Source organism: Pollicipes pollicipes, unplaced genomic scaffold (assembly GCF_011947565.3).
Source record: "Pollicipes pollicipes isolate AB1234 unplaced genomic scaffold, Ppol_2.1 Scaffold_4881;HRSCAF=5763_pilon_pilon_pilon, whole genome shotgun sequence".
In the NCBI taxonomy this organism is placed as follows: domain Eukaryota; kingdom Metazoa; phylum Arthropoda; class Thecostraca; order Pollicipedomorpha; family Pollicipedidae; genus Pollicipes; species Pollicipes pollicipes.
In genome coordinates this window covers 59,646,257-59,661,546 of record NW_023596576.1, presented here as the reverse complement: position 1 = coordinate 59,661,546, position 15,290 = coordinate 59,646,257, and the positions used below count along the sequence as shown (strand labels likewise).

The 15,290-nt window shown below is 52.7% G+C and overlaps 1 protein-coding gene across 1 annotated transcript; it reads left to right on the top strand.

Moving 5' to 3' along the window:
* Positions 1–816: 816 nt before the first annotated feature.
* Positions 817–14,341, top strand: LOC119100688 (deoxyribonuclease-1-like). The gene is made up of 9 exons (XM_037223765.1): positions 817–902; positions 1,844–1,992; positions 10,007–10,176; positions 10,430–10,530; positions 11,530–11,800; positions 12,340–12,415; positions 12,771–12,944; positions 13,433–13,555; positions 14,273–14,341. The coding sequence occupies exons 1-9, from the start codon at positions 875–877 to the stop codon at positions 14,339–14,341; spliced, it is 1,161 nt and encodes a 386-aa protein (XP_037079660.1). The 5' UTR covers positions 817–874.
* The last annotated feature ends 949 nt before the right edge of the window (positions 14,342–15,290 follow it).

The window sequence follows — 15,290 nt, the reverse complement described above, 5'->3', positions numbered from 1 at the left end:
TGATTATCGGATTGTTTGCTCCATATGCTAAACTAGGACACTGAAGATGTCTGCGTCACCGAATCCCCGTGTAAATTCCAGCTAACATTGCGTCACCACTTATGGAAGGGCCACGCGCCGTGAAAAATGAACGACATCGCCTCTGTTGCCCATCCATTTATGTTTAATTAACTAGAACCCACGAAAATACTCAAAGCACTGTCGTCCATGTGGTCTTGTTTTCGTATTCTTGTCTTGTGTTGCCTTTTAGTTATCTCAGCAGTAGCCATCGCTTCAGAGACAGGTTCGGAAGCCTGTTCACCTACCCAGCTTGACTTGAATGATTAAGCTTCAGCGGCGTGCAATAGCTGCGTAACGCACGGCGTCCACCGCTGGCAGTCGTGTTGCTTTGCTACCGACAGATTATGACCCCTCTTCATGTCGGGTAAGCATGCACGCCTGCTACGCTGCTACCTGCTACCTGCCACTCGAACGGCTGCTCCACAGCAACCGTTCGGCGCGAAGGCCACACGCTGTCAGCTCCAGCTGCACAAGGTGATCTTTCCGCGCGGAAGCGTGGGGACGCGGCCGAGCACTCCTCTCGTGACCTGGAGACAGCATGGCGCAGAGGTGGCAGGACTGCTTGTCGCCTAGTCTCCCGCGGGGATGGCAGAGTGACGCGCCCGGGCCCGGCGCAGCTGGTGGGATCGGGCTGATAATTACTCTCCTTTGTACGTCTGACTGTCTATCATGCTGGGCTGCCAAGAGGCGCGGGCCGCGCAGGTGGCTCTGACGTCAAGAAGGCGCAGCTGATGCGCTCGTCCCGAGCGTAGAAAGGGGCGAGGTGGGTGGATCACGTGTCAGTCGGGGGTCTCCGCGGTGATCAGCGCCGACTATGCACCGCTCCGCCGCCGCCGCTCTAGGTAAGCCATGACCAGAAATGGTGGATTCATCTCACCGGGGCACAGCGCTCGCTTCCCACGCGCACCGTGGCACTTGTGCAGAGCGGTTTCAGTGGTAGCCCGTCGAGTCGTATGGCGAATCACCACGGGCCATACGGTTCTGGTCGCCCTCGTATTGCTCAAATCACCGACGTCAACGTTTGACGTCGTGTCGGTTCCGGTCCGAGCGAAGTGCCCGGCTTGACGCTGCGAGGTCCCGGATGTAGATACTCGCATGGCTCCACCGCGACTCATGGCGTTACAAAAGAGCTCACGGATGACAGACGCAGCCGGGGTCCGGATGTTCCCAGCCTGCGTACAATGAGTCATGCATGTCGCGATTAGTAATTGGTGTTCACAGGCGCGATGTCACGCTCTGGAACTGAGGGAACATGCTCATCAGCGTAAGAGCGACATTTTACCTTCGTGGGCCAGCTACCGCGCCTTGAGCTACCAACCATTATCTACCAGCTGCCACTACCACTTACTTCCAGCTACCACTCACTATCCGGGAGTGCACACGTCCCACTGGAGCCGTCTGTCAGCCCACCACCGTCACGTGCTCTCACATTGGTGCTTGTGTCCCAGTGTAGAGCTGACTCACTGACGGGCTGAGATGGCGCAGCTCGACACCGGATGCCCTGTTGTTTCCGGGGCTCAGAGTCGGGCGCGCTGGCGGCCCACAATCACGCACACAAGCCCTGCCCCCCCCCCCCCCCCCCCCCCTCCTCTCCATAGTTGCCTGTTCGGCGGCGGTACGTTCGACTGACCTTTGCACGTCAGCTCCGGTAGGTTCCAGGGGAGGGGGCAGTGGGCAGGACGGGGCTGGCGGGCCCGGGCACCGCCTCACTCGCGATCGCTGCCGAGCTCCGTCAGCACGGAGGCCGCGGCGTCCCGCCTCAGCATGGTGTACCGTCTGACAGGAGCGGCGCTGCTGCTGGCCGTGCTGGCCGCGGCGCGGGCCGAGGAGGCCAGCGTGGTGGGCGAGCCGCTCTCCATCGCCGCCTTCAACGTCCAGCGCTTTGGCATCACTAAGATGCAGAAACGAGACGTCATGGACCTGCTGGTCAGGGTAAGTCAGATTCAGATGGAACGACAGTTTAGTGTGTGTGTGGGTGTGTGTCTGTGTGGTGTGTGTGTGTGTGTGTGGTGTGTGGTGTGGGTGTGGGTGTGGTGTGTGTGTGGGTGTGTGGGTGTGCCTGCATGTTTGATGGCCTCATTTGTCCCTGGTCATGTGACCGTCGATGATCGCTCGCGCATATCGTGCATTGATGATCATTTCGGCGCTCTTTGCGAGCGAGGCGAAAAAACGATCAAGGCTTACAAGTGTTCTGTAGGTACTCAATGTTTGTGATGCTAACTCCTCCATGTGCTTGGCCAGTCTGGAAATGTTTGGCAAGTTTTCCGCATGATAGCGCCTGGATTTGGACAAAAAACAATTGGCTGCAACAAACGACAGCTTTTAAAAGTGGAGGATGGCCCAGATGAAACTTAACCTACATCCCTCCTACAGTGGCAAGGGTATTTGTTGCACAATCGTGACTGCGGTGGGTATCGGACTGGCAATTAAGCGCTGCAACGCGATTAGCGGCAGCGGCAGTCATCGGTAACCCCTTACTTGAATCTGTTAAGATTTTTTTCTGTTATCACACTCCTTTCTAAGCTTTTCATTAAAAGGCAGCTTCACGTTGTCTTCTGATTTGAAGTCGTTTCTCCGCAGTAAAACATTTTGTAATCTACAAAAGTTTTTTTCATCGGGGAAGCAAGTTACAGTTACCGAAATATGGGTTAAAACTGTGCTTTGGGAGAAGGCCAGATCAACATTGGCGGCCAGCCCTCCCCCCCCCCTTCCTCCTTCTCCAACAGATTTTACATAGGTGAAACCCCTGGGTGTGAGCACTGCGCGCGCCACAATGCAGTTTTCAGACAAGCGTAGCACAGCTATTTAACAGTTGCGCTGCAATATATTTGAGGCAGCTACTTCAAACATTTCTGATCAGGCAGCACTGCAGCACTGCAATATCACGGCAATCCCACACTCCCATTTGACTAAGGCGGGAAGCGTACAACTTCCTAACTGCAAAGAAGCTGAAGAACACTAGTCGAAGCCGGGATCAGATGTCGCCGGCCAGGTGCCACGTTGACGCGGAACAGTCCCAGTGGCCAGTCAGGCCCGAGTACACACTATGGACCGGTCCCAGTGGCCAGCCAGGCCCGAGTGCATACTATGGACCAGTCCCAGTGGCCAGCCAGGTCCAAGTGCACACCATGGACCGGCCCGCATGGGCGGTTGGAGAAGCGACTGGAAGGTAGCCTGCTGAATGAGCAACTTGGTTTAGGGGTTAATTTACGTTACTATAAATTGCATATGATAGCTAGGTTACCTCCATATGTTTCAGATAATGATGGATGTTGCGACACGGCATGGTACACAGATAAAGGAATCGCTTTCACTTTTTTTCAAAACCTGCAAATTTCGTCATGTTATTGCTCGTGGTGGCACGAGAATTCATGTTCTCAATGTTATGATTTGTTTTTGTAAATGTATCACTTGATCCCAGGGCGGTATGTTCTTTCTTCAGTGAACTGCATCACATAACCTAGGCCGGAAATATCAGTGGTGAAATGCTGGGCTTCCATGTGGGGTACCGAGTGCGCCTCGCGTCCGGCGGTCCCGAGGTAGTTATTTGACCGCTGCACTCGCTGGCGCGCACCAATAAGGTGTGCGTCGATATGCCAAACGCAACACGTTTCAGGTATCATCCCAGACCACAAAATGCCTTCAACTGGGGTCTGCATGCGACCAAACTCAGTGTTACTCAGCATGCAAGCAAGATATTTCTTAGTTATCTTTAGAAGACGTCACAACAGTGTTAAGCAGTTTTCAGAGTAAACACTACACTGTTGTAGCTATACTTGTAGGAGACTGAAGCCCAGTGCTTCGAAGGTGTGACGTGCGTGCGTGACTGACGTGCGTGCGTGCTTGTGACGAAGGTGCGTGCTTAAACAAAGTGTCATGTGTGGACCACTACATATGACCCTCATGTCAAATGGCTCTCGTGCCTTCGTCTGCATTTAAAACGTCAGTCGCGGTACCTCCATCTGCCAGGTACCCCAGCTGATCTTCAAATGCTGTTTGCTACGAAGAACAGCATCGAAAGACATGGTCGCGGCTTATTGGTCGTCTTCAAAGGATACATTGTCGGTATTGAATATTCTCTGCGTTGTTTTGCCTATATTTCAGCTTGCTTTTCATTATCGCCATGCACAACGTCACGCGATGCGGGGAATGAGCATAAAGATAGGCATCTGCCGCTGTCACTGACCCGAGGGCGGGTCCAGGATTCCGTGAAGAGTCAAGCACTCGACATGCGTGCCTCGCCGTCGACAACATATTCATACTCGAGTGATATTCGTGACGGTCAGCTGGTGTTGGTACCACACTAGGCTTGTCCGTATCGCTTGTTGTGCTCGTCGTGTTTATCTTCCACATGAAAATCGAATGAGTCCGTTTAAATGGCATGACTAAACCTCCTACAGCTCTGTTAGTTGGTAGCATAAGTAAGGCATTCGGGAAGTTACCTGCTAGTCTTAAAGTGTGTACCCAACGCGATCTAAAAGTCGTGTTGCATCTCCATTCGGGTTCTCATGCCAATCAAAAGTCCTCTCGGACGAATACTGATTTACATATTATCGAACTTCGTCGCCAGCTTGATGGTCAAACTCGCATGGCTATCGCCCCTGGACCTTAAGGCCCCTAAAAACTTTGAATTCCGGTCTTTCCCCTTTTCTTTTTGTTTATTATTTCTATACGCGAGAAAGAGTCTTCCTAAGCGCATCCGTGGATCGCCAAACACAGGACGTAAGCACACGGAGCACGTTCGTTTTCTCCAGAGACTTGTGATTTCCGACATTTTCAGGCTACGTTTTTTCGCAAAAAAATATGACAAAATGAGTTACAGTATACTCCATCAAATTTAAGCACGAATATTAATCACAATAACTAATTATCGTTATGCGCGGTGAAACCGGTTGAAAACAAAATATTTGTGTTGCTTAGCTAACCTACAGCTAATAGGTTAAAGCGAAAGAAGCAGCTTTTACACGACTTTCGACCTGAATTTGTGACGGCCAACTAACGTTGCATGATGTACACATCGAGATCTCGGTATTGGCAGCGAAAGCTGGCGAGAGCAGCTAAATTTTTAGTACGGCGGTGAAATGTGGCGGGGGTATAAAAGGGAGTGTCTCACCTTTGTGGCATATTTCAAAAACATGCTCTAGTGAAACCTCAGGACGAGTTACGCCTGATAACTGAGTAGCACCGCTGCAACACCGTCTGGACATAATAAGGACATCAAATGTAATTATTTTCCCGCCTAAACTACGCTGTCAACGCTTTTGACAACTTAACGATTCGTTCCTGCAGTCGCCACCACCGTCGTCACAACGACCGTGCGCATCCCTATTGGGCCTTAAAGAACGTTTGTGATTGGCCCAGCGGGCAAGGAATTGTTATCGAGCAGTTGGTTGGTTGAAGTGTGGACCAGTGGTCATACGGATTATATGATATTCCCGTTCCCAAAGCCAAAGTGCGCCTCGAAAAAAAACGCAGTTCTAAACGCCAACAGGCCAAGACAAAGTACAAGCCACAGTACAAAGTTTCGCTGAATTCGCGGCAGAATAGCTTGATGTTGGCGTGAAGCATGTTCGCATGCTCACCTGTTTGTATAAGCATAGTGTTTCAAGTTTTCGCGGCATTTATTGCCCAGACAGTTTGACAAATCAGTGTGTTGCAATATAACAGAGCACACACGTCGGAAAAGGCAAAGCAAATGGAACGTATGACTTTCTTAGTGGTGAGCAAGTCAAATGAGGCATTTCCCGTACGGTTGGATGCTTAAAATCGAAATTCTGAGCTATTCATGATTTCGAGGAAACTGGTATTATTGATTAAATCGTGCGCGTCTGACATATCAATGCGCGAAGAGTACAACGAGATGGGATACTCTCGTTTAACAATGTTTAACAATTAAATTACAGCCGCACACAGTCACATATCAGCCGACTGGTCGGGCTTCCGCCCCCCGCCCTCACAAGCTGACAGCCAAACCCGGGATTAGAGCCGAAACCGCGCAACATATGCCCCATTCTTAATTATGGGATCACGCCTCTCGCGCGAGACGCAGTACCAGGCCGGGAGGGTCGCACGGCCAGTGCCCTCCCCCCCCCCCCCCCCCCAATTGCACAAGAGGAGAGTTTTTTGTGGTCAGCGCCCGCCTGATGGGGAAGGGTCAAGGGGCATCGTCGGAGCGTACAGCGTCCATGCCCCGGTTCTGGCGGGGACAACACCCGAGCACCCACATCGTGCGTGTTTTCGTCGGCCGTCCCATTGCCCGCGGGGTCAGAGGTCGTCCCTACGTGGCCGTCAGCGTCGGGGCCGTCCTGTTCTCGATGTACGGCTGCCGGCTTCCTGATGCACGACACTGTGTTTTGCCTCGGAGGCCTCCCTTTTCGGCCCTGCGCACCACGCTTCATTTGTTTCGCGCGTTTTTCCTCTCAGGTGGACCGTCCTGCTCTCATTTTTCCGCATGGTCCGATCGTTTGGCCAGAATACGCCTTCGTGCAATATGTTGCCGGGCCGGCTTTCTCTACTCCCAGGGATCGGTCCCCGACGTGCCCCTGGACCAGAACTCGGGCGTCTCGTCCCCTGTGGCGGTGAGCGCGGGCTCGATCTTTTCCTGCCTCGTTTCGGGCGGGCCCTGCACGTCCCCCGGTCCAGCTCCCACGTGGTGCGGCGCTTCTGGTACCAGCTAGGGTGACAGCGGCACCGGTGCGGCACTTTCCGATGCTTTATGAAGTCAAGTGGTACGCGTGCGGAAGGTATCCAGGGCCGCAGGCTCCATCTATGCGATTTTCAGGTTGATACTTGGGACGGATTACCACGTACAGCACCACGAACTAATGGCGCAATCACATGATATATTTCGTTCGTGTTGCTATAACTGCTAATCCCATTCAGAAAATAAGATTTAGATTTCTACAGGTGAAATGCTCCGCTCAGGAGTTGAACGGCAGCCCGTTCCATCCCAGGGTTAAGTATTTTGAAACGAAATGTTTTGGGTTTGAGGCTGACGTTTCTTACATCAAAGGCATGTACCTGAAATATCAATACATTCATCTTTTCATTCCCGTGGTTTTTCTACGAGAAATAAAGCTACCAATACTGTCTTAAACAAAGTATTTGCATCGCTTTCAAAACACAACCACTGAAAGGGTAAACCATTACAACTTCCTCGATTTCCCATGGAAACCCGCTGGGTCTTACCAAGCCCAAAGCCTAAGTTTCAAACAATATCCTCCGTGCATCTGTCCGCGAATGTCAAATAGCAATATGCTCATCTGTCTGCTAGACACTTGAGAGGAGGATGCCCCGAGCTATTGATGGCACGTAGAGACTTTCACTGGTACGACTGTCTTTACCCGTTCTACCTGCCACCCATGGGGAGGTGCCCATGACCTCCTTGTACACATTCCCAAACAAGTGATCCGCACTTGACCCACTCATTTGCATTTTTCCAGCATTTTATGGACGGGACTATTGTGACCAACGAAAGAGCATGCAATAACAGTGTGTAGTGTCTTTGAAGAATTTGCCCAAAGTTTCATAAACGTCATGCCCAAATATGCAAACACAACCTATTTTTTTCCGAGATATGTGACCAACCCAACTCGTTACCTATTTCAAACATGTACCTTTGGGTTTACCCATCCCGTGAAGTCCTTTAAAAGGATCTTATTGCTTGAGTTTCCAAAGTCATCGAGTTTCATTCACTATGTTTTGGCATCATCTACATGGTGACAACAACCTGCATTTGCTGTCACCTCGTTCACCCCATGTCGTAAGATACATCTTAAAAGCCACGGAAACAGGTACAAAGGTGATCCACCCCCGACGACCCGGCTCGCCCGCCGTCCGGACGCGTGACTCGCGGAGCTCGGGGGTCGGGTGCGTGGCGCGCCGGCTTCGGCCGCGCCCAGCCGGGCCTCGCGCCACCTGTGCGGCGGTGATTCAGATGCTGGGTCGCCTCGTGCGGTCGGCGACAGAGCACGTCCTCCACCGGAAACGCTCAGTGAAGGGCTGCGTGATCCCGTGGTATTTCAGAGGGCCGGCAAGGTAATTTGGAGGTTACGTGTGTGACGGAAATGAAGGGACATTTTCAAGAGCAAATGGAAACAGTGCGTCTCGTACAGCTTGTGTGGTCGATGGAAGAATTTAAGGTCTCATGTTGGTATGTTGCATCTCAAATTTATTTATTTTGCAGTGCATTGAACAAGTAACAAGTTTCATATTGATTCAGACGATATATCAACCTATTTCGGCTGCGACTTCTTGTGACGCGAAGTAAGGGCAAATCGTAAAAGTTAACCTGAAACCTGGAGGCCCATATGATGATGCGATGCGTGAATCTTTCGTAATCCAGAAGTCAGCTGAGTAAATCAACTGAGTTGTGCGGCTGTTGCAAGGCACGAAATATCTCTTTGAGTCTAAGAAGCCTTTTCCAATTTCCTCCTCCTTGTGCATGCACGGGAACTGCTCAGTTCTGTTCTTTTTGTGCCTGGCTGGGACTCCAGCGTGAGATGAAAAAGAACAATGCATGTCACGCATCACAACACAGCTGCCCAAACGTCGTCCTGGACGCTCCAACCTGTGTGAACACACCGCCGATTCCTCACTGTGCAATGCTCTCTGTCCTAAAGAAGACCTTCTTACGAGGTGCTGCATGGGATCCATGGCACTGCATGCATTCTTTGTTTCCCACTCTTCGCAAGATTAGTTAATCGGAAGTCTTGATGATGCTAAAAGAGGGAAACGATGAAACACCTATTGCTCAGATTGAGAGACCATGTCATGTCTTTGTCCGCTAACCTTGTGCAAGAGGCGCCGAAATCCAGTTTTAAAATACTAAGAGTTACTCCGGAGGTGTGCTCAAAATGCCAATGCAGGATGTCATGTCACAACGCTTTGATGTTATTTGAAGATAAGCTCCTCCTTCAAACTACAAACTTACGAGCGTGTGCTTACTTGCAGAGCGGGAGAGAGAGAGAGAGAGAGAGAGAGAGAGAGAGAGAGAGAGAGAGAGAGAGAGAGAGAGAGAGAGAGAGAGAGAGAAGGAGAGAGAGAGAGAGAGAGAGAGAGAGAGAGAGATGAGGAGAGAGAGAGAGAGAGAGAGAGAAGAAAGAAGAGAGATGTTATATATGTATATATTATTATATATTATATATATATATATATATATATATATAATATACTGCCCGTTTGTCGGCGTGCGTGTAAATTATTTAACCGGACGTAGAGCGTGTGGGAAGGCGGCACGTTTCACATCGCAGAGACAAAGAGACGTGCACGCGTCCCCTCGCCGCGCTGATAGTGGCGCTGCCGGCACCAACGGCGTCTCCTCGCCGCGCAGGAAGGCGAACAGGAGCCGCGTATCTGTTCTAAATTTATGCGTGACATTGCGCAACTGCCATCCTTGACGGCTTGAGAGAAGTTGAGCTGGAGTCTACTGCAACCAGTGAGTGACGCGAACCGTAAACGGATGCTGACGTTTACCCATACCCATTTGGACGGACCCATTTGCCCATTTGGACGGACCCATACCCATATCCATACCCACATCCATACCCATTGACGTTGAAAAGTATGGCTTTATAACCTCATTCTCCCAATGAATTCCATGCGCATAAATTTAGGTGAATTTATTCGAATAGGTGTGTGCTCTTCGCTTTTGATCGATGGCATCTCTTCGAACTGTGATAATCTTACGAGACATGCATTCGTATTGTTGTTTTTTTGGGGGGGATAGTGTAACAAGTACATCTCAGCTAATTCCGAGCGGACTGATTTGATCGCGGTCCAACGCCTATCTGGGTGGCTGCGTGCTCAAACTGAGAGGTGACCCAGTCTGCAGTCACCGCATCGGTACAGCAGCTGAACAAACATGGCAATTTGTCTCCCCTTTCGCTGCAAAAGTAGCCTGCTACTAGCCGACCATAACCCCGCCGCCCGCCCGTCCACCCGTCAGGTCCTGTCCCAGTACGACATCACGCTCGTGCAGGAGATCGTGGACGTCTCGGAGGCGGCCATCCACAACCTGACGGCGCGGGTGGCCGCCGCCACCGGCCAGCCTTACAGCGTCACCGTGTCGCCGCGGGTCGGCAGGAACGCGTTCGAACAGTACGCCTACGTCTATAGGTGGGTCCAGGTAGCTGGAGTTGTGGTCGACTCGAGCCCTCCGCCCGCGGTAGTCTTTGTGTCTCTCGCAGCCATTATGGCCATCATCACCAGCTTTTCTAGCAATGTGGGTTGCATTGCTAGCAAGTGGTCGTCCGTCGAAATTTGCTATGGTTCCGCCGGCGCCGAATGTTTCTTGAACGGGTTAAGCCCGACCACGGTCCCTGGGTGTTGTTCAGCTGACAGCTGGATGCGTGTGCTCTGTCTCCGGCAGATCGGACCGCGTTGGAGTACGGAGCGCCCTCATGTACCCGGACCCCAGCGACGTGTTCGAGCGGGAGCCGTACATCGTCACGTTTGCCCTCGATGACGTCCGTGAGTTCGTTGGGACCTGTTTCCACGTCCGGAATCAGTCAGTCGCTAAGCTTTCGGTCACGGCGGACTAACAGACATGTGTGCTTGTTTGATAAGCTGATGTCTTGACATGTCCTCGCATTAAGCCACTGGGCAAGCAGGTAGCACTAAATCAAGGATTTCGTTGTCACGGGACGGAGGGACGAAATCCACTCTAGCGCTATATTACAGTCGAAGCAGATCAGAAAAGTAAAAAAAGTGGTAGTTACCCGTGTCTCAGACTCATTTTCCAATTCAGTGGCACTGGCAGGTGGGTATGGGGGTCATATGCCCCTCTATGTCCCGGACCGACGATTGTGGGCCAGATGTGAGGAGTTTGAAGGGCTGGCCGGAGGTCGTGTTAAAGGCCCCGTTCCGCAGGGTCAAGCCCGCGATTTGTGATGGTCGGGCCCTGAAGCAATGAAGGCCCCCTGTGTCAGCTAGGGGCCCATAGTGCATAACAGGGGGTCTTGTGCTGGCAAGGGGCCCCGAGTCGGCTAGAAGCAGCGTTTGAGGGGACCAAAAAGTGGTCCGAAGAGCCCCTCGGAACGATGATCTCGGGACGATGATCAAGGGCCCGACTGAAACACTGAAGGCCCCGCAGGACCCCAAAAGGGCTGGTTGTAGATTGCATTAAGGACTCCTGCCTGCGGGACCGAGCTCTCAGATACCAGTCAGAGGACCCCTTGTACCGACTGGGGCCCCCTGGGACAATGCGGGCCGATGTGGGCCGTGTCACCAGAATGGTAGCCAATACTGAAAGGCACCCTGCGCTGGGACGGATGGCCCCTCAGTCCTTGGCCGGGACCGGTAATGCGCTCCCTAGTGGTCTGCTGAATGTATGTTGCAAAACACCAGTCCTTCCATTTATAGCGCGGATAGGGTTCGTCATTTCAGTAGTAGTGCTCGGGAGTCCGCGCCATCATGTTCTTCACAACGATGAAGTTCCGCCGCGAGCAATCCAACGTCCTCTGGCGGCAGGGTACCTCAGCGAGCTCACCCTGGTCGGCATCCACACCCAGCCCAGAAAGGCCGACGTTGAGATTGACGCACTGTCGGACGTGCTGGACTACGTGCAGCAGGAGATGAGCGCCAGTAATGTCGTCCTATTGGGCGACTTCAACGCCGGCTGCAGCTACGTCACGGAGACGGAGTGGGCGGTGAACCGACTGAAGAGTCGCCAAGACGTTGTGTGGACCATCGCCGACTACACAGACACCACCGTCTCAAGTACAAACTGCGCCTACGACCGGTAGGTGGCAGCAGCGGGCGGCGATTTTGGTAGGGACCAAGGCAATAGAACACCAGTAGCTCCGCAAGCTCTGTTGCTATTATGACATGAGTCGTACAAGGCGACTCATAGCTTGGACAACTTACTGTCGGAGGAGCTGCTTTTGAGATAGTGTGGAGCAAGACCGTAGACAAGGCGTGGACCGGGCCCGTAGCTGGGCGGGAGCGCTCGGAGCTCGTGCATCCCCTGCGATCTGGGGTGTATCACCACCCTCGTCCCGTCTGACTCCTATACTTTGGCATGAGGTATCATGACGATTGCGTGTGCTCCTTTTTTCTGTAGAGTTATGCAGCAAATAGTATACAAAATAATGGTAAAGCATAGCTGTCCAAGCCAGGAAAAAAAGGCCCGTGATTAAGCAAGTGCCCACTTTTTGCCAGGACGCCAGTGCACCTCCTGACAGAAGTTGGGACCCTTTTCAATTTTGTTCGGAACGCATGCTACGGACCTGCGTGCGCCGGTGTAACAGCGTCGTCACAGTCCACGCTCTGATCGGGCAGGATCGTGCTGAACGGAGACGCCTTGCTGGACGCCGTGGTGGACAACAGCATCGGCCCCCTTCCGCTACGACGAGGCGTGGGGCATCGGGTTTGAGCTGACGGAGGATGTCTCCGACCACTACCCGGTCAATCTGCAGGTATGCGGCTCCCGAAGGCCACCACGTTTCATTAACCTGTAGGCCCACGCACTGCCATGCCAAGAAGAGTGTTGCTCTGCTACAATGACATTGCCCTTGTGACAGTGCTCAACGCCAGTGATCTCTGCATCTCTGATATACAACCCATTGAGAATTCGATTTCATTTTCTTCAAATACACTGTAAACTTAACCCTATTTATGTGTGAGCAAGTCTTTCCCGACTGTGCCCTACGCTTCGTGATGTTCCCAAGTCGAGTGCGATCCTCGCTGACCACGCGGCCTTCGTCCATCAGCTGAAGCCGAAGACAGTGAGGGCGGCCGAGCAGTACCTGTACCCGCTGGACGTGTTCTCCGTCACCGACCGGCGCGGCGTGCCGGCCGATGACGTCAGAGCTCTGACCACCGCCGCTGATACGGCCCAGTACGACGTGCTCGGCCTCTACGACGCGCAGAGTCAGCTGGTCAAGGTCAGGGTGGCGGGCGGAGGCTGGGACAGATGACTGGAGCAGCAAAACGCTCCGGGAGGGCGAGCGATGAGATGGATGCTGCTTTTCCTATGCCTCTAGGCTAGTAATGGACGAACGAAGATCAGTGCTGACGACCCTGGGGACAACACGGACATTACCGTCCGCGTGTACTCTACGGATGTCACGATCACTGCCATTGCTTGTCAGGAGTCTCAGGAAATCTATTGGGGGATTGCGAAGCAAAAATAACACTTAAACATAGCTGTTTTGTTGGCATGAAAGTCAACTGGCGCTTGCCATTCATTTTTGTGACCGTTTGGGAGCGATGACGTCAATGACGCTCGCACTGGATGACAGTCGCGGCGCCAAACGGAAGTTCTGGCTGGCGCATCTTGGAAACTATTTGGGGCATCTCCGAACGAGCATGTTGAAAATGCTATCTCGGAGCATTGCGTCAATAGCTATCGATGTCTCGACTTCTACGGCAGGTCGAGGCTTCGTACAGGTCCTACAAGCTCTCAGGCGATGGAATCTTGGACACGCTTATCAGCTTCCAGACTAAGTTCCCCAGCATCGTCTCCAACTACGACCTGGGTCTGCTGCGCTACAAGGTAAGGCAAGCGGAAAGAAGGGTCGCTGCTGAACTGCCCTGTACCGCTAGCATTTGGGCCACGGAAACGCCCGTCCCTCGGGGCTTGGAAGTCGTCGCCATCGTTCATAAGCATAGGGATGCGCTCCGCGCGGCGCTGCACGGCGTTTCGCGCAGCGCTTGCGACTATGGGCACGGTCATATCAGCGTCCCGGCGCAGGCGGCATGGGCCACGAGTCGAACCGGGGCCTGCTGCGAGGGCGTCCGACGAGAATGGTCATATTCCGGAGTGATCCGATGGTCGTTCAATGACGTCACTGAAATGCGACCCACGTAAGCCTTACGTTTATATGATTTACTCATCTCAGCGTAGCGATATGTGTATGTGTATGCGTGTGTGTGTGATTAGCCGCTGAGCCCGCTGGGCCTGCAAGAATGTTAACATGTAGCCAGAGAACAGTTCAAGAACGAACTTTCTAGCTCAGCACGTGCATATTCAGATCAATCACAACCGTACTAGTGTGGAGGATGTGCATACGGGGCACGCTGCGCATTCTGCCTGCTCCCTTTCAACGAAGCATAGCTCGGCAGTGGTTACGATGTCGACGGTTGAGTGTCGACGAAACGTCTGGTGCCGCGGCCTTCCTGACCCGAGTCCGTGTCCACCAGATCGAGGCGGGCGCCCTGAATGACCCGAACCGTGTACGAGGCAGCCGATGCGCCACGCTGGTACGCCCAGGTTTCCTGCTCCATGGCGTCCAAGCCTCGCTGCCAGGTCACCGTGGAGAAGCGCACACTCGTGGCCTGAGTCAGCTGATCGGACAGGTCACGCGTCGGTGTCACCTGGCCGGACAGGTCACGTGCCTGAGTCACCTGATCGCACAGGTCACGTGGCGGCGTCAGCTGATCGGACAGGTCACGTGCCTGAGTCACCGGATCGGACGGGTCACGCGTCGGTGTCACCTGACCGGACAGGTCACGTGCCTGAGTCACCTGATCGGACAGGTCACGTGCCTGAGTCACCTGATCGGACAGGTCACTTGCTGGCGTCACTACATTCGACAGGTGACGCGCCAGTGCCAACGCGTACAACGGAGCGTGAGGAGTCAGTCAGTCGCACAGTCTGGTGGTGGTCGGTGACGGCGGGTCGCTATTGCCCGAAGCGGCAATTAGGGTGGTTGTGGGTTGTGAATACACGGGAAGTGCCGCGTACGGTCTCTTAAATAAATGTATGGAAAGGCTAACCAAGGTGCGACATTGCGTTCTTTGTACCGGCGCGGTTTATTTTTCTTCAGATTTCGGAACATATTTCTTAGAACCAGATGTGTGCGTCCGGCTCTGGACAAGGACTGCTCCGGATATTGCAAATATTTCTTTGGATTGCCTTGGATATGTTGGCTTGCTTTAATGCATTTGTGGATGAAAATTAGCGGACGGCGCTATATTGAAGTGCACGAAATAGATTTAATGTTGGTCATGGCAAGTGTGCCGGTAATATTCGTAATTTGCATGTAAGCGTTACGGAATGACTAAGACTCAGAGCTACAAACATTACCTCTGGTAATTTACCCCAATAGGCGCAGAACATCAGCAGGAATTGGATACCCTAGTGGCAATCCCGACTGGCATTAGCACTCACCCTGATTTCCACAGAGGTGTAAACAGATGTGCACACATTTATCTACTATTATACTGAAGGAACTGTGTGTGTGTGTGTGGTGTGTGTGTGTGTGTGTGTGTGTGTGTGTTGTGTGTGT